Here is a 19,379-nt window from a genome sequence, read left to right as displayed (position 1 = left end):
AAAAAAAGGGAAAACCAGCTAATCCAAGTTGTGACTCAGATGTTCTTTAAAACACCATGGGTATAACTGACATTGCCAGTTACGTGACAGAATGGGTGGATTGGTCACCAGCCAGTCAATATATTTCTAATTCTGTAAGATTGCTTTTGTTACGGTTGCTTAGACAGGAAAAAGGGTTTTTTCTGCTCAAGTGGTGACCTCAGGTGTTAGCAATAATTTTATCCAAAGAGTTATAGGAAAGTACGTGAAAAAAAAGCAGTGACCAAAGACCCCCCCGCCCCTTGCCAACTAACCGGCCTCTGCCAGCGCACGCGCACGTCTTCATGGGAAGTCCTACAAAAAGCAGAAGCACCAGTGGCAGGACACCTGCCTAGTGAATGCTTCCCTTGCTGCTGGATTGCACTTCCTGAGCCTGTGGAGGGAGTAATTTTGGCCAGTCCAGACTGGCAGAGAGTCTGGTGCATGTCAAACTAAGCCACCGCACAAGAGATGCATCTCCTCCTTTGTGAGAGTTTTCTTTACAAGGCTGTTAGTCTGAATTCCTTCTAAGAGCCTCAACTAGACTAATTTTGGTAGCAGTAAAATTGATGATTTAATTAGGATTTACAGAATCTAGTGTATGTTATGGTAGTACTTTTTCAATTATCTTCTGACAAAACAGGAACTGCTCAGGAGTGTAAAAATTTCCATACTTATGTAAAATTAGGACTTATTGAAGAACTCTCTAATTGCAGTCAACAGTACACTTCCAAAACCACACCCTATAACAGAGTCTACTGCTGCAGTCTAATTCCATGTTGGACTGCAAACAAGAAATGCAGGTATCCTTCCTCTCTGTACAGCTACATTTTATTTTAAAAAAATGGATGTAGTTGCAGTAACAGAATAAGCAATTAAAGTATAAAGTTAAACCCAAGAGCTTGGGCAGTTGATGTCTTTTATGAAGTCACTGGGCTAATGCCAGTGTTTGGCTCTCCCTGGAAGGAAAACATAAGCCAGGAAACAGTAGTAAGGCTGTGGATGCTGCAGACTAATTATTCAGCTATGACAAACAAAACACAGGAGAGCACTGCTCAAGCCTTGCACTAACTTCCTATTTCTGTTTTATGACTACATCTTTAGTGTGCACATTTTCTGTTACCCCCAACCCATGTAATTAAACTCTGCCACTATTCATGTCTAATTTAAAAAACAAATATCAAAGACAATCAAATTTCTATTCTGGGTCAACACCATGCTGACACAAAGCCAGGAACACACAGTAGCACTGTGCTCTACTACTTATTTGCAGTCAGGAGGGTTCCATCAGCCATGAGCTGGACTGACCTGAATAAAGAAAGCTTACAACATATGCGTAGCCTTTGCTGGTTTGCAGTCACTAGCACTATTATACATCCAGTTGGGATGCCTGCTTTATGGAAGACACACGGATGCTTCCTCATTCCTCAGCTGGCCCATGTGTAAGCTGGTGAAAAGCTACAGGGAGGATTTGCCTCATACTACATTCACCCTGTTAAAAACCAACATGATGATTTAAAAAAAAAGATAAAATAGTCTGGTGGGTATACATAAATATTTATTATCAGTTTAACTTCATTTTACTAGAAATCTTTAAACAGTTTTTCTTTTTTTTTTCTTTTTTTTTTTTGCCAAAATGTTGCATCTGACACAGTTGCTACTGTCATAGCTTCCCTGCACTAAGAATGCAGAGCTTACACTTAAGATTCCAAAACAATCTATTCAAGATAAAGAGCTTTCAACTTTAGTGCATATGGAACTATTTAAGGATTGGTAAAAAGAACCCCCTTCCCCCTCCCAAATGAAGAGTCTGTTACAAAGAGATTTCATTACCAAAAAGTGAATATACAAATGCTAAAAAAATGCTGGCTTGAAAAAGTGATTTCAGAATTTACTGTACATATTGTAACAATTTATTATATAAGCTGCTTCTACATGCAAGCAGATCTTACATTTGGTGTAAAACATTTATACACATTCTTTACAATTTGTACATATTTAAATGGCTGTATCAAACAACACTGCACTATGGAATTTTGGAAGCAAACTAAAATTGGGAGGAGAAAAAGACAAGGTTTATAAAAGGTGAACAAAATTCGTGACACTAAGAAGCATCTAGACTTAGGCCTAGTCTGGCTTGGTTTGGTTTCAGGTTATTCAGGCAGACCCAGATTTTCCTTCTAGCACAGAAAAATAACACCAATGCAAAACAGAGTAAGGCAACTATTGAACTGGCAGAATGTACCCGTCACTTAGAATGGCTTATTGGTAAAATGCCTTTTTAGTTGTTTTTTTTTTTTTTTTTTAACTAAAATATTTATTTTCTAGGCACATTTTAGTAGAAACTGTGTTTTGGCTTTCCTCCTTGCCTATGGCAAGAATTTAATTACTGTACTTGGTGCCCATTCTGAACAGAGTTGGTGGTGGCTTTTTTTGGTTTGATTCTGTGAAAAGCCAAGGCCTCAAATGGTATTTCAGTAGTATTGAAGAGGATACTGAGTCACTTGATAAAAGATGATGATCAAAGAGCAGTTTGTGTAATAACTAATGATGTTATTCAGTACTTTTGTCACCTTTGAGTTTGCATTAGAAGGCAACAAAAAGTTAACCTGAACCAACAGCACACCATACTACTACACGAAGACCTGAGCTTAGCTGGAATTTGGGGATGTCTACTAGTTGGGGTTAATGTGGCACTGTTCCCTCTGCTGAAACACTACAAACTGTCAGAGGGGAAGCTGGCCCTGTACAGCACTGAGAAACACCAGTGCCTTATGGCATAACATTGAGGGTGTCAAAGTGCTGGTATGGAAAACTGTTTTTCACACTTTCCTGAATGGCTCGTTCTTTGTCTGTACTTTGTCTTCTTACACAGTGCATAGTGAAAAAGTGAGCCTGACATAAGCTCTGAGGTGGTATGCCACAAGAACAAGATTTAGTTAGAAGGAAAAAGAAGAGAGGGAAGAATGATTTATATTTACCAGAAGTCATACTGGGAGCAGGATGCCATGGCTGCATATGGGAAGCAAAACTTAAGAACAAAGCGTTCATTCAGGAGATATCACAAACATGTGCCAGAAACTTACATGAATATAATTCCTCCTGGTTACTGAATTGCTGGAGAGCCCAACTGAATATAATGAGTATTAGGTCATTTTCTTAAGTTTGTCTGCTTTCCCATTAAAAAAAAAAAGCTACAAATGTGTCACTCTGGTGTTGATGCAGAGTTTTTGGAATAACATCTGATAGACAAGTCTTCGTGAAGTCCATGGCAACATATCAGTTTGATAATTTAGATCCCTATAACTGACAGCATTACCCAGCTGTTGTTATTTAAATAATGATATAAATGGAAGAGCTTTCAAGACAGGAGAGCCTTATTGTATGATTTAGGCTGATAAAGTAAAATTTGAAATAATACTTTTTTAACAACTGATTCTTGTTGGTTTGGGGTTTTTTGTGATTTTTTTTTTTGCAAAGGCTAACAAGTTTTTATTAGCATTGCCCCCACATCAGAAAAGCACTTTGGAGTTGTTCTGTATTGTTGAATACTCCTTATTCTCTACATCACAGGAAAGCGGCTGAGTGCCTGCCTCAGCTTCTGTGCAATCTGAAACAAAGAAACAGAAGATATTTAATATGTAGTTGCTTTACACTGTGCAGGAATATGATTGCAGGCTAAGAAATTAGGTGTTCCCTCATGTGATAAAAAACTGCAGGCATTACTGCAGGTTTTGTGTATGCAGGACTCTCAAAACTTTCCATTATAAAGACTTCACATACATACACTTTCTGCCTTGTTAATTTGGTACTTTCACTGCTCCAGTTGTGTTGGAGAAAGCATTGTAGGCAGGGCTGTTATTCTGCCTGTCTAGCACTGCACTGCACCAGAGAGCTACAGAAACAAAGCCAGATTTTCCAGGAAACCCACTTCCCTGCTGAAGCAAGGCTGAAACATCAAAACAGAGCTCCTGTGCACTCCCCACAGTTCTCATGGTAGCCATGACCCCACACATGAACATGTACTGAGGGAGAGAGCATTAGTAGAAGAAAACTGGTGAGGCTGCAACCAGAAGGATTGAAATAGACTGCACAAGAGGCTGAATGACGGTAAGGGGCAACCTAAGCCTAACCCCACCAGATGTTTCAAGGAAAGTAAGCAAATGACCTGATGGGGGACCTACAGTTGTCATCCACTGAAGATACCTCTGAAGCTCCACTGGCAACTTTCATGGCTGTGAAGGGGCACCAGTTACTCATGAGACTCCTTTTAGTGATAGAAGTCAGGCTGCAGCACATTCAAACCCAAATGTTTTATCAGCATATCACATTAGAAAGCTTGTTCTTGGTTTATTTTTTAAAAATCACAAAGGATTCATGCATGAGAACATTGTCAAATAAGAACTACAGTGGTAGGGAGAGTGCTCAGATTTAAAATATTTAATGTCACCTGAAACATTCCTGTCCCTCCTGCCCCACACTTGTATACATCCGACTTTAAATCACAAAAGCTTCCCTTCTCACTCCCATCCTATGGAGGAAAGTTTTGTTGAAATGTTTTATTGTTCTGTTCAGTGCAGCAGAAGGCCTGTAAGCAGGCCTTGTTTACTACACATCGGAGAACTAAAATTCTTTGTAACCCTAGTACCAGCATTGGGGGGAAGAAAAAAGTCAAGCCATCAACAATGTGGTTTCTGAACAGTGGTTCTTAGTTCTCCTGGATTAATTGTAACAATCATGTACATAAGACAATATCTATAGGAAAATATTTTAACTCATTCTTTCAGTTCTTGGGTTTTTTTACAATTCCTTTTACAATTTTTTGTACAACTCTTCAAATATGTGCTCTGTGGGAGCATGGATTAAAGCCTGCATTTCCTATAAAAGCAGCAGCACAGTACATGTCAAGCCAGCAGTGCTGAAGCCCTGTCCCTTACCGTTTCATAGAACTGCGCCTGCTGCTCCAGATAGAGACGAATGACGCTGTTGTAGTCATAGATCCGGTTACTGTGGAAGTGATTCATCTCAGCTGCAAGCAGACCCAGGAGAGAAATTATTTAACAGAAGCATTTATAATTTGGAAGAGTTTCACTCAGTTCAAGTTAGTTACTCCTTAGCAAGCTCAGTGTCCAGCCCTGCCAGCAGGGGAGGACTGTTCTCATGCTTCCACAACTTGTTCTGCTTGCAGCACTCAAGTTATAGTGGAATTGTTTGTCAGATTGGTAGGGGGTCAATTACACACCAACCTGGGTGCTTCCTGGACAAAGCCAGGTTCTTGTATTATAATACTCGGGTGCACAAAGATTCGATAAAAAATACAAGCAGGGCTTTCTTCTACTGAGGTAAATGTTCCTTCCTGAAGGCTTTCCAACAAAATTTTGGCTTGGACATTCAGATTTCCAAGGGTATAGATATTAAATTTTAAGCCAACAGCTTACGGTAAATACTTAGCTCAACAAAAAAGATACAACCAGTAGTGTGTGACTCCTTCTTGACTTATGCTGTTTCAATAGATACCTGAGAAACAGTATTACTGAATCTGTAACACCTTACCTCAATTTCTATATCTCAGATCACAGCTTATGGCTGAAAGAAGTTTTAAAATATATTTTGGGATATCAGTGGAGGGAGAAGAAATATGCTACATTGTAAAAGTCATCCTAGAGGTCTCTTCCACAATTACCACACATAAAACACAATCCTCTTGCGTCACTGTGACTAAGAGGAAGGAGATGAGGAGTTTTCTTAGGAGATGAGGTTGTTTTTAAAATCAATTTTGTGTGCTGCTCTGACTTCGTCACATAATATATCGAGTACTCTTGTCTTTAAATCATCTAAAAATGATGCAACCCCCTCAGTAATGAGTAATCTCATTGAAGTCAGTAACAGGATGCACTTAATGGCTTGATATCCTGCAGGATTGAGCCCTGACTACTCACTTCCCCAGTTTTTCTAGTGCAGTGTGCTGCACCTTATATTTACAACACCTCTAACCGAAAGAGGAAAAAAGATCATTCAAAAAACATCCAGGAAATAAAGATCTTATCCAAAAGAACATGAATCTCAGCTGGGAGATGGATTCATGTCTGACTAAACTAAAAGTCAGAAAAACACTTCTGCTAATGATCTGCTTCTTGCACCAGAGTACATGCTTTTAATTTGAGACATTACTTTCAAATCAAAGAATCAGCCTGGGGAAGTTGTTTTGGGGTTTTTAAATTGCATTTTCAAAATATGTGTCTTTTGCAATAGCAATGTGAGATTAAAAAAAAAAAAAAGGGAGAGGCAAAATAACTGCAATTTAGAAAAATCTAAGCAGGTCACAAAAAAGCCCCCACAAATAACCCATGCCCAGGTTTTATTCCTGGTAGCAAAAGATTTTCTTTCAAAGTATGCTGCTTAACAGAAGTCCTTCAGAGGTCTACAACACTGCCATTTAGCTCAAAATTTGGTTTACCTTGTAGTGCATAAGCCATGGTGCTCACACGTTTCACCATGTTCTGTTTGTCTTGTGGCGTTATTTTACTGGTTGCAACTAACTTGTCACTTTCCTTCACTCGTTCTATTGCTCCCTGTAGAAACCAAATGCAGAAAGGGTAAAAGAGTAGTCAACTTAGGGGTGTTCATAGTAATCTAAAATGCCACTAGCTACATTTTGAGTTTGCATTCAGTACACATATGTACACAAAATGATCGATTCTGCCTTCTCACATTTTCATCCAAAGTTTGTTATTTCACTTTATTGATTCCAAGAGTCCTTGCAAAAAGTGACTTCAAACATAGGCATGATCAGACTCATCAGCAAATTGAGTTTGGTACAGGCAGTAATACACAAGAATATATACAAAAAGGACAAATGGACCAAGTTTCAAATTACAGATTACCAACGTAACTGACATCCAAAAGCTTGTAGAACCATCTTTGCACATTTTACAAGAGAAGGCAACACAACACTGTTTTTCAAGAGACTACAACTCAATGCAAGGTATAGCCATTGATTCAGGAAAATTCTCGAGTCACATAGATAACGAGCATAAAAAGATATGCTTCCCCTACACAATGTTTTTGTGCCAAACAACATGCAAGAGAATCTATTTACATATCTCTTGGCAGTAGGCTTATGTTTCAAGTTTTAAAAATATTTCTTCTCCTTTTTTGGTATTTCCCCCCAATGATTCTGTGGGATGAAGGACTGCAAATGTCCTGAAAAAAGAATACACACATCTGATATGCTTTTCTTTGTTGCTCTTAGAAGTATATTCTTATGTTCTTGTTCTATACATTTAACACTTCAAGTGATCAAAAAAACCCTAACCTCACATATTTGTGCACTTGTTTTAATACTTCACAATATTTAGTTTCCTTAAATACATTGCAGCAGACCATAAGGAAAACTCCAAAACAAAACAGAATATCCAAAACTATACACTGTGGCTTTTGTATTACAGAGAACAAAATGGTTGGGTTTTGTTGCTGATATTTTGTTTGGGTTTTTTCCCCCCCAGAAATGTTAGAGCTCAGCTCTGATCTCTGGGTTTTGATATTAAAGAAACTTCAATGCAGTGCATGATTATTTATCACATATCAGCAAGCCAGCCACACAAGTGTCCACAAGTTTTCCTACAATACTCGTATGGTTTTATTATCAACTATCACATAAGACTCAAATATTACTAATTTACACTACTGCTATTCACCCCACTGGGAAATGAAGTCAACCTGAAGAAAATCATGCTCTACTATGGCAGAAATTCATGATATTCCTGAGAGAAATTCTAGTTTTCCTTCCCTCTAAGTACTTTTTATTTTAAAAATCAACACACTGGTTTCACAGAAACTTCCAGTGTTTCAGCAGCAGGGGCCAGGCTGCTGCACAAATGCAAGGTAACATACCACCCCTTTTGCTTGTGTCCCCACTGCCCAGCCCTTAAAAAGAAAGGCTCATCACATACCTTATGAGCTGCTATGATATCAGGGAAGCAACCAAGAAATCCCTTATATTCATGATTTGTTTCCATCAAAAAGTGAAGATCTTTCTTTGGCTAATAAACAAAGCATAGTCGTAAGTAAAAGTATCTGTGGCAAATTAACATCATAGAAAAGAAACTATGATGCCAAGAAAGGGCAAGGGGGAAAAAAGGGAAGGAAGCAATCAAGAAAAACCAAACCAAAATATTAATTGTTTATGCAAGTTTTTCATATATGAAAAGGGTTTTTTAAAAAAGATAAGCTTTTTAGAGCAAGGCACTGAGCATCATTGTGCAGATGCCTCTGTTCTTTTAACACTAGCTCATGAAGTGATGGGGTTTTGCCTTTTCACCCAAGAAGAGTTTCCAGTGCAGTCTCTCATTACATATACAAATATGTACATGCACAGGTGCATCTCCTTAGGTGTCAAAGTGGAAATTTCAGACTCAGCCTTGAGATAAAGAGGATCTGCATTTTTGAGACTTTAAGTGTAACATGCTAAACATCAATGTATGTCTTGAATACCAATCAAGGTTTATTTAAGCCAGATTTTTACTAAAGCAGGCAACTGCATGTAAAGGCAATGGAGCAGGTTCAGTACACAGGTATTCCCCCACATGGAGCAACAGCAAAATCTGGATCCTGTAGATATTTGGGGAATGCAGAGGGAAGGCAGAAACTCTGTCCTTGATTAAATACCATTCTTTTGTATCAGTAATGAAGACAGTTCACAGAAACAAAAAAATGAACACATTTAAAGACCAAACAATCATTTTAGTATTTAAGAAACCAGAATGTGGGCTTTCTGACCAACAAAAATGCTCTCTCATCACATTCCCCCTGACCTGACACAGAGTAGAAAAGAAGATGATAATGCATTTAAAAGTGTTAATAGCAATTTAATTGGTCTATAGCACTATCAGCTGTGTTTTAATCAAAGAAGAAAAAAGAAAAGTCAGAAGAAATCCAAACAGGTGCTATGTTTGTACACACTATGCCATTGCATTGGTAATACTCCTACCTGATCCGCTACAAGACTGGCAATTTCTTCATAAGTTTTCCCTGCTTCTGTTATTGCTCCATTGAGATCAGATTCTCCTAGAAGTAAACATCAGTGTTCAAATTACAGTAGGTCAATTACAACAAGAAACTTGCCTTGATTCAAGGAAAATTTATAAAACAGTCTATTTAAAATAATAAATAGCTAGCCATCCTTTTATAACCAGCAGAAATAATGAATTTTTTAAAACATTAAAGGAGGAAAACTAACGATCTTGTAGAAAATTAATGTTCTACCACAGTACTAGCACTACTTACTTCCACATTTAATTATTTTATGCAGTTTAAATACACAGGTATTCCTCCACATGGGGCAACAGGAAGTCTACCAGGATGGAAAGGAAGGAAGAATGAGGAGGGTTACAAAAGATGGACTGACAAAGCTGATGTGCTACTACCCCTGAGCTCTCTGACGGTCCTGGACCATAACTGTTCAATGGTCAGAGAAGCAAAAGGAGGCTCAAGTAACTTTTTTCCTGGGCAACAAGACTTCTGATCTTTTAGGGAATTCTTAGACAATATTTTCAAGCTCTGTAAAAATCACTGGTTTTAAGAGTGAGTTTCTAACTTTCATCCTCATATGAAACAGATCAAAGGACCCTACAATCTATGCTTAACAATACAAACATCACCATAAATCCTAAGCTAGACAACAGCACAAGCACTCATAACACCGTATTACTAATAGGACAGGCTATGTGGGACAAAGATGGAAACAAGCCTTACATTCTTGTATGTTTCATGCAACTTCACCTTCCCATCCACGTTAGCTTGTCCAAAGCATGTAGTCAACAGTACAGAAAGCAAATTGAGGTAGAGAGTAGAAAGGCGAAGGTATAGTTTGCAGATATCAAACTTTAGTTTAAGAAAAAAAGAGTTTTCTTATGCTTTCAGACATGTCTTGATATTAGGCAGTGGTTAATCTTTTATGAACTTTTTGATTTTATTCTACAGATATTAATCAGTGACTTAATTGAAAAGTACCATAGATTTCATTAATGATTAATCTGAGCATTAAAGTATCTTGTTTTACTACAACATATGGTCTAATCTACATTTTAGCATCTCCTTAAGGAAACAAGGTAATGACTGAATGTTGCTTCAGTTCTATCAATCGATTCCTACTTTCCATTAGATTTGTTTCATAAAGTCAAAAAGCTGTGAGGCAAAGTGACCAATTCTAAGAACTAATCAGTCCAGTAACAAAAACACTGCTAAACAAATCATTATTTTTCTCCTTTTTGGGCCTGTTAGGATAAAATAAAAATAAAGCCACCAAGACTAATTCCCATTGTGAGACTCAAGAGGTACACAATTCATTACATATCTTCAGCTTTTTGTAAAACAATAAAAAAAAATTGGAAGGTGGTTAATTTTATTATTTCAGGCTTAAGACTTAAGTATTTTCAGTATTTCAGAATTCTTTTGTCTGCTCAGAAGTAACGTTGAAGTAAGTGCTGCTTAGGCAACTGACTCCTAGATTTTGGGATAAAACATGGTGTGGCTTCAGAGTCAGAAGCCACATTGGTCTAGATGTTTGCTGTTCATTTTATAATGCCATAAAATATGGTAACTTTCCATATCTGACCCAAAAAAAAAAAAAAAAAGAGGAAGCGTATGTATGTATATTTAAGTTGAACAACAAAATCCTCGCCTTCTGTACTCATTCAAGGAACCTGCGTAGATCAGAGCTTCAAAGGATCTAGACAAACCCTCCCAAAACCAATCATCTTTAATTTTTAGCATTCTCAGCTTCTGAACCAATGCAAAGCTGGGAATTGCCTTCTTAACTCAGTCTGTGAAAGCTGAGTTGGGTCCCAGTGCAAGGATACATCAGGATGTCAGGGGTCCATTAATCAATGGAGTCGCAGAAAGCCCCAAATGTTGCTAACATTTATAACAAAATTATGTTTACTGTTGAGTACATATATCCCCAGAAGAAACAGAGGGGGCCTAAAAGCATTGACTGAAGGTAGCTATAAAAAGAGCATTAAAATGGGAATTAATATTCCACAGATCAACCCAACCACAAGGAGAACCAGGTATTTTCATTGATTTACAGTCTTCATACTGTCACAAGGAGATTAAGAAAGACGTAAAACTATGAGGAGCCTTTTGAAGATGTTTAATAGAACATCTCTTAGCATTCAACTGCTTGGTAAATGCCAGTGATAATCATTTCAGAAGGAATACATCCAGACATATTGGGAGAACTAATACTCCAAGTCTTGACTGGGACAGACAAATTTTTTTTGTCAAGAAGGATTTTTGTTTTCTTTTCTTTCAAAGTACATTTCAATATAATTCAGTAGGAAAAATCACAAAATTTCATTTACTAGCAGCAAATGTAGCAAAGCTTTTCTTGATAAGTACACCTCAAACTGATAAGCTCAGCACACAAGCAGCTTGTAAAGCAGGATTTGCCTGTTGCTAGCTGACAGGATAGCGAAACTTGTGTGTAACTGCCTAACAGAATTCCTGAGGGGTGATGTAGGATTAGGAGAGTTTACTATGGTTGAATGGCATACCAGTCATTCACATTTTCTTAATATAGGAGAAGGACTCCTCCAGATTTGGTGCCGCAAAAGAGAAGCCATGCTATTTAAGGCTGTGTTAACCTTAGAGTATCCTGTGACACAGTAGCATAGGCAACACATTGCCAGGCTGCAGGACACTTCCAGGCATGTTCTGGTACTGTCCAATATGCATTTTTGGACCAGGATCATGCTTGCAAGTGCACATTCTTGGAACCAACTGGATAGTACATAAGCCCATAGCCAAGTTAAATCAGAACCTCTCAGTGTGTCCTTAATAGTTTTAAAGGTACCCTTGCCTCTGCAAATACTGGGGACAGATCCCTAACACTCTTGGGCTGCCAATAAATAGATAAGGCTCATTCTGTAGCATGAGAAAAAGAGCTAGAGTCAGATCAACAAGTGTATCTTGGCTGGTGCAGTCTTAAATATTTTAGGCTGGAAATTAGAAGAGAAGGCAGAAGACATCACTACACATAAAGCTTTGCAGAGCAAGGCATCACTGATGAAAGCGGTACAGGCAATAGATACATCTCATCCTAACTATGCAAATGAACAACTAAACAGTAAATGCAGTATGTCAGAAGTCAGCTACCAGTAGCTAGAAATGTTTCTGTCATCAATTCTGTCATTGCAATCATCAGTGGCCTATATGCTTAAACTTTCAGAACACTAGTATTACAAGAAATCTAAAAAAACAACCCAACCAAATTAAAAAAAGCAAAGGATGAAGAGATTCAGCTCCCAACAGAAACAGAACTGCGTGTCCTTAAGCATGGCTGAATGAGCCATTCCTCTTTATTGACAGTCCAGAAAAATCATATATCATACTCAGCTTAGCTACTATTTTTTCATTGGAAGCAATGTGTCCTCTTTTATACACAGACACCTGGAAAACTGTGCCCTGTGAGTTTAAATCCAGGTGCTTACATCTCTTGCAGAGACTCTGCTTAGTCCATAGACCTGTACCTGATGGAATGATCAGGTGAATCCATATATGAGCAGCAGGCAGGACAGAGTGAGAGAAGAAGTGATGAAGCCATTTAAAGCCACATCTACACCTTACTTGCTCTCTCTTCTTGGGAACTCAAATTAAAATGCAAAGAATCCCATATATTATTAATTTGGAAATAATACAAGGGTACAAGTTATTGAAAAGAGCAAAACATGGAATCAAGGCAAAGGCATCTGTAGGAAGAGTACTTTTCTCAACAACATACAGGTGCAACCAGCTATGACTGGGCAAAAAGCAAAGACAGACATGCTTTCCTTGTTCTCAAACTATCGTGGGATCAATTTTTTCATACCAATCAAAGATGCTGGAAATCAAATCAAAGCTTTCCTTTCTAAGGCTGATCTGCAATTTTGTATCCTAGCTTTATGACATACAGTTTTCCCTTTACCCTGCAAAAGAATGTGCTAGAACCCAAGCAATTTTCAGTTCTTTCTCAAGACTTCTTGCTAAGGATTTTATCCAGGCAGGATTTACAGTTTTCTAACCCATGCTAAGAATACATAACCATGCAAATCCCCTATTTCATTCTCACATCCAAAAGTGACTTTTAAGCAATATGCTATGCTCAATTCTAACTAAGCAGTCATCCTGTTGCAGTACAGGACACAGATGAGAAAAAGCTATGGGGACAATGCCTGTTTCCAATACTTCCAGCAGCAGAGAATCTGTGTTTCAGAAGGTTGCATTTTAGTACATCATTTATGGGGCAAAATGTTTTAAGATTATAAAGCAAGATATAGATGAGTAGTCAGAGTAAGTACTGGTCAATTAAAATTTCTAAGATTGTTTCTAAGGAAATATTTCAGGAAGCTTCTATGCTATAGCATTTAAGGTTTTAGAACACAGTAATTTTGCTATCAAGTATAAAAAGAAAAAAACCCAAAACCTCAAACACCTTTGAAAGGAGAATCTCAGGGAAAACTGACTCAACAGGCACCCTCTGTCTATGAGGAAATATTTTCCAGTTGTCTGGAAAACATCAGTAGAGCTTAACATTTTAAATTTGGTCTAAAGATGACATTTTAGGAAAACTTTGAGCAATTGATCCCCTCCTTTTCCCTCCCTCATACCTAACACGACAGGCTCTTTTTTAGGGCTCTTGAAGGAGAAGCAAAGGAGAAGGACAAGAAAGGGCTACAGTAGCCAACCCTACAGAAAAGGCTACAGTAGCCAGCCCACATAATGGATTATAAAACATTGTAGTAAGTCTTCCATCAATGTGTGGAGTTGTTGTATCATGAAGTCACACAATAGTTCTGTGACAGCTGTTTTCATTTTTCTCTCCTTTCCCTTGATAGCACAAAAATGCTCCAGCATGTTTGGTCAGTTAGGTCAGTGACCAGATTATATATTAAGAGATCAAACTAAACTCTTCCACCACCACCAACCCACCACAAGATTATACAGTGAGAGAAGACAAGACTGCAGACTAGAACATAAAAACCCCATAACATACAAAAAAGAAAGGTTTTAGAATTTTTTCCAGAACCCTGTTTGACATCTAAACCTCAAAGAAGAAAGCATTAAGATCTTCAGAAAAAGAAATGTAACATGATGTAATTAAATACCTCTTTTTAAGCAAAGTACAAATGAAGCTATAGAAGTACCTTGGTATCCACTAGTGCTGAAGACCAGTGCCAGGCTCTGCAATGCTTTTCCTATCTTCTGGTATTCCTTGGGTAGTGCTGAAAGTGGGAAAAGGATGAGGAAAAGAGGGGAAACAAAAGCAAAAAACTGACATGGGTAAGTGAGACTAAATCTGCAGCATTTCCAAAACTTGATGAAGCAGATGTCAAAACCAACTATGTTTTACATTTTCTCTAGCGACACATTTACAATCCTATTCTTTACCCCCTCCCCTGCTACACATGCTCCAAAACTGGATAAAGCAATTGCAATCTGGATTCTTGAAAGGTACAAACAGTTGGGGAAACAATGTGTGAATGCTATTTTTAAAAAAATGAAATCTCATTGCATTTCTAGCTCAATCCTCCTATGCATACAGTGAGATTTTTTCCCCCCCTCCCCCTCATGGGGGAAGAAGAGGGGGAAGTGCTCCAGTGTGATATCAAGAATAGGTTTCATTAATATTTTAAGAGAGGAGATTGTTATACAGACCCATAATACCTAAACTCTCCACAAATAATGAATTTTATATTTAAAGGCACTAAAACCAAGATTATCTAGATATAAAAATTACGCAAGTATCTGAATAATAAAATTGTTTTTTACAATCTATTTATTGAACATGCATGCATAAATTACTCCATCACAATTACATCAATCAGCTGTGATTTATGAGTGCATTCATTATTAACACTTTGAACAACACCACTCCAGAGGCCTAAAAAGCAATCTGAAAAGCAAAAGCAATTTTTTTATATGCTGCCTATGCTAGCAGAAAAACACCCCAAGTAGGTATGAGTTTTATCAAATATTTGTATTCAGGGGGTACACAGCTCAGGCAATATAGAAGGTTTTTAGCTGTTCTAGCATCCCACAGTATCTGATTTTTACAGAAGAACACCTTTGTGTAGTATAAAAATCTACCACAAACCCTCCAAATCAACCTCCCACCCCAACTGCCTAATTTTATTGATTCTCTTTGATCAAGCTCTTCTCCAGAAGTCAGACTATTTACGATAACCGGTCTGTCTTACACTATGAGTACAACTTAGAGTAGTAGAGTTCTGTTATCAGCCATTATACTGATACTAAAGTTTTCCAGTGGAAACTTTAGTGAAGAACCTTTGGTTTATTTTCACATGTATTTAAGAAGTTTCCACTGTCAGTTATTTCAAATCTCACTGAATGGACGGCATGTAAGTATTGCTCAGGAAGTGCCAAAAATATTTCTGATTAACAGTCAAGTCTAGAGCTGACAGGGAACTTAAAACCTAAGAGACTACTAAAATTTTGCATGTTCCAGTTCACCAGTCTTTTTTTTTTTTTTTTAATTCAGTATGAATGTCTGGAAAATTAAAAGTTAAAAAAAAAACCTTAAAATTTTAAGATTTTAAAAAACACAATCACAACTGTGTTGCTGAATGTATGCTAACTAATTAATAGTTGTAAGTATTAGAAAAGTCATTCAGTATCATAAAGCACTAGTGTTGTAAGTTCAGGAAGACTTTGGCAGTTAAAAAAATACTGCATTTCTAGTGTAAGCACAAGTCACAGCCAACCCTTGGTTTGATCATTGCTTCTGTACATGGAAAGCAATGCTGTTTTCCTAGTCTCATCTGAGGAGCCTTATTCCTTCCCCTGTTCTCCACTTTCCCCTCAGTATAATTTGCTAGTGAAGCAAGATCTGTACCATGTTAGAGCTCTGTCATGTGTTAGACTATTTTTGTCCAGCAGGAGGGTCAGTGGTGTGTAAAAGGAAACCCTTTCTTCAAAGTTGAGAAATGTAAATAATTTAAAGTTAACATCCTATAGATACTAAAGTCTAATGTAATCACTTCCATGAGAGATGGAACTTCTACACTTCTCATCCTCTCTGGTCAGCCCCAAATGTTCAGCTGTAGTGTTTGATTAGTAAGAGGCAAAAACATAACTCAGGAGATATACTTCAAGTTCTGGGGACAATGTTTTGGGGTTTTTTGTGGGAGTTTAAAGGAGTATAAAAAAAAATTAAGGTGATTCAAGGAGATTTATGTGATAGGTCTTTGGTTGCCAGACACTACAGCCTGCCCTGAAGTTTCTTATTATGATCCTCAGCTGTAGTACCTGCTTCCTTTCAATAGCTGCCTTGTGGTGGCCACAAACACTGAACACTGCTGTGGACTAGGAAATTAGAGCCCAGGCAGAGTCATAGGGACTTGGTGTGAAGTTCTGCAACCCTAAATATCTGTGGGAAGGAAGAGACAAGATAGGAAAAAAAAAGAATTGGGCTAAAGATTAAGTTAGAATCAAGTTGGTTTTTCTTTTCTTTTTCTCTTAAACTCATTTCATCTTTAAATCACTCCTCCTAGCATGCAAGGATCCTAAATAAGGGGTTAATAAAATGCAATTATTTGAAAATATGATTTCATCAAATAAACAAGTCTATTTTGCCCATGTCACCAAAATTCAAATAAATGACCAATATATGAGAACAGGTCCAACAAGGGCTTAGCTGCATTACTAGAATTATTTACCTTTAAGTATTTTTAAACCTATGGGCAGGGAACAGATATTTCTGAGATAAAGAAAAAAACCCCACACAACCCAACAAAAAGCCCCACATCAAACATACTAACAAAAAACTTGCCCAATTTATACTCTTAGACTGAAAATAGCCAGAATGCCATACAACTCCCACGACAATTTAGGCGTTTCTTTAAAGATGTGTCTTGAATTATACACATTAAAAAAAGAAGAGAGAAAAGCACCACAGAAATGAGTGCTGAGTTCAGAAGGACACTTACGCCCTGTACACCTCTTCCAGTGCTCTTGTCCCACTGTCAGCAGCTCTTTAACTCCATCATCCATGGCTTTGGTGAACCTACCCACTGCATCACACTTCTGTTCTCTGTGGCATTTTGAAAAAGCAAAACCAAAGAACAGTTTAATATATGCATAATACTAACTTTAAACACAATATTGAAATGTTAAGCAATGTCAACTCTGTCTCAAAAAATATCAGAGACATAAACCAATTCCTTGAAATTTCTGCCATTTCACTGAATTCAGAATTCTCCTCTTTAAATATGGACATTATTTGTTCCATCTTTCCTCCTCTGTTAGACTTGTAGACACATGGCACTGGACTAGCACTCTTATTACAATGTAATAGAAGTAGTGAAATTCATACAACAATGAAAAAATAAAAAGAAAATAACTGGATCAGATATTTTGATGGAAGTCTAACATAGGTGAATGGAAAGTAATATAGCAATTCTCCTAGGGAAATATATAGGCATACTTTCATATTATATTGTCAATATCATTGTGCTGAGTTGCATTATAGGGAGCAAAACCCCAGAATTCTGAATTAGTATGTGCCTCTGTCCTCCTCTTTAAGCATGTTTGCATGCAGCTATCAGAGTTTTCCATTATCACGGCCCTGCATACACAGCAGTGATTTGTGAACTCTACAAAAGAAAACTAAATGTGTATTTTATAATTCATTTAAACTGCATCTGATCTTTCAAATGCTCTCAGCCAAAGCCTGCATGAGACAGCTGTAACAGCAAGGGAACACTGAGTGACTCCCCAGAGCCAGGGCAGCAGCTCCAGATGTGGCCCAAGAACCTAGAGGTTCCCACTTCCCCACCAGCACTTCCTTCCTCAGCTGGAAACCATACACACACAGTTATGTGCACAAAACCAGCATCAGGGCTTTCTAAGAGGTTCTTGCCTTACTCCCCTTACCTCAGGGACAAAACATCCTTTAATTTTCTAAACTTCATACTTTGTGGTCTCAAGATCACTGAAAATGCTCATGAACCTGTGCAGGACTCTTAATATAGTAGCAAAATTATTCAGTAAAGAACATCTTCACACTGAAGAAACTAACAGTTATTGAACAAGCTGGTTTGCCCACTTTGTAAGTGGAGTAATGGCTTTCAAGATTCACACAGTTTTAACAGCATTCCCATGCACTAGAACATGTGGACATCTGAGATGTTACAGCCACCTCTGTAACTGCTTGGAAACAGGTCCCCCAGCACTACTCTAGGCTGCCAGCCCCTGGTGAGCACTCTCCTCAGGCTGGTGTGCCCTCCCTGCTTGGGCACAAACTGTTTAGCTGACCACATGCTGGGCACTCTCTGCCAGGGATGTGTATGTAGCACATTCCCTCTCCTGCACCCTGGGTACAAAATCCTCCCTCTCATTCACCCCTTCAGCTTTTACACCACTGGCATATACAGAAACCACATCACTAAAGCAAAGTAGTCAAGGTTGAAATCCCCATGGAAGAAGTGTAAGTGACCTAAAAATGTGCACGTTTTTCTGCTGGTACAGAACTGCTACCACACAGCCACTGTATCCACTAAATATGCATTGCCTTCCTTGCATAAAGCCTGTATTGGGTGCAGATACACTGCTTTGCTACTAAAAAGACTTCTGTCCAGTTTATCCACACACACAAAACATTATCCAGGTTTCTGTGTTCCAGAACAGTAAGAAAAGCATGTCATACATGCTACATCTTCTAAGAGAAAAATTATTAAGTCTAAAGGAGTGAAATAAAGGCTGCATAGTAAATCCAGTCTTTAACTCTGTGAAACCCAAAGGTTTATCACCTACAGAATATACATTAAAAAGTGCATGTATATGTAATATACACATATATAAAAGAAATATATCCATTTGCAGTTCCAGAATGAAATTTGATAACTTAAATCACTTTATCACTTTTCATTTTTAATAGCTTTCCATGGATTACAGATATTCAAATCATACTGTGTGTACATTACATACAACTATTTTACAGAAACATTGTTCTGCTTATTGGTCCATCTACTATTATCCTAAGCTACTTGGTTAAGTTTAGCATGTTTTGGAACTGTTGAAAGATTAAAGATCAAGCCACACTTCCACAGCAAAATAAAACATAACTCCATAGGATCTGACAGAACTCTATCCCATCAACTAATTTTACATAAATTGTTTTAGGATTAGCATTCAGCCACTGAAGGCAAAAAGACATCACATAGAGTTCACCAAGTATTGGAGGGGTTGATATGAAAATCTCATTATTTAAACAAATTTTCAGCTCTGCCTTGATGAATACCTCCTTAAGTCCATGAATATACATGCACACTTAGTATCTGAGTTTTGGATTATCTCAGCATCTG

The 19,379-nt window shown here is 37.8% G+C and overlaps 1 protein-coding gene across 3 annotated transcripts in view; it reads right to left on the bottom strand.

Moving 5' to 3' along the window:
* Nucleotides 1–1,556: 1,556 nt before the first annotated feature.
* SNX9 (sorting nexin 9) overlaps nt 1,557–19,379 on the bottom strand; it is a 61,794-nt gene continuing 43,971 nt past the window's right edge. For 2 of the 3 annotated variants that reach the window (XM_077175423.1, XM_054629188.2), the window contains exons 12-18: nt 17,004–17,107; nt 14,202–14,279; nt 9,008–9,084; nt 7,971–8,060; nt 6,476–6,590; nt 4,956–5,047; nt 1,557–3,628 (exon numbers count right to left, since the gene is read on the bottom strand). In XM_077175423.1, the coding sequence (XP_077031538.1) occupies nt 3,581–3,628; nt 4,956–5,047; nt 6,476–6,590; nt 7,971–8,060; nt 9,008–9,084; nt 14,202–14,279; nt 17,004–17,107 (604 nt within the window). In that variant the 3' untranslated portion in view covers nt 1,557–3,580. Of the gene's footprint in view, nt 3,629–4,955; nt 5,048–6,475; nt 6,591–7,117; nt 7,222–7,970; nt 8,061–9,007; nt 9,085–14,201; nt 14,280–17,003; nt 17,108–19,379 lie in introns of those variants that run through there. The other variant, XM_077175424.1, reaches the window with a different exon arrangement.

Source organism: Agelaius phoeniceus, chromosome 3 (genome assembly GCF_051311805.1).
Source record: "Agelaius phoeniceus isolate bAgePho1 chromosome 3, bAgePho1.hap1, whole genome shotgun sequence".
In the NCBI taxonomy this organism is placed as follows: Eukaryota; Metazoa; Chordata; class Aves; order Passeriformes; family Icteridae; genus Agelaius; species Agelaius phoeniceus.
This window is presented reverse-complemented; position numbering and strand designations above follow the sequence as displayed.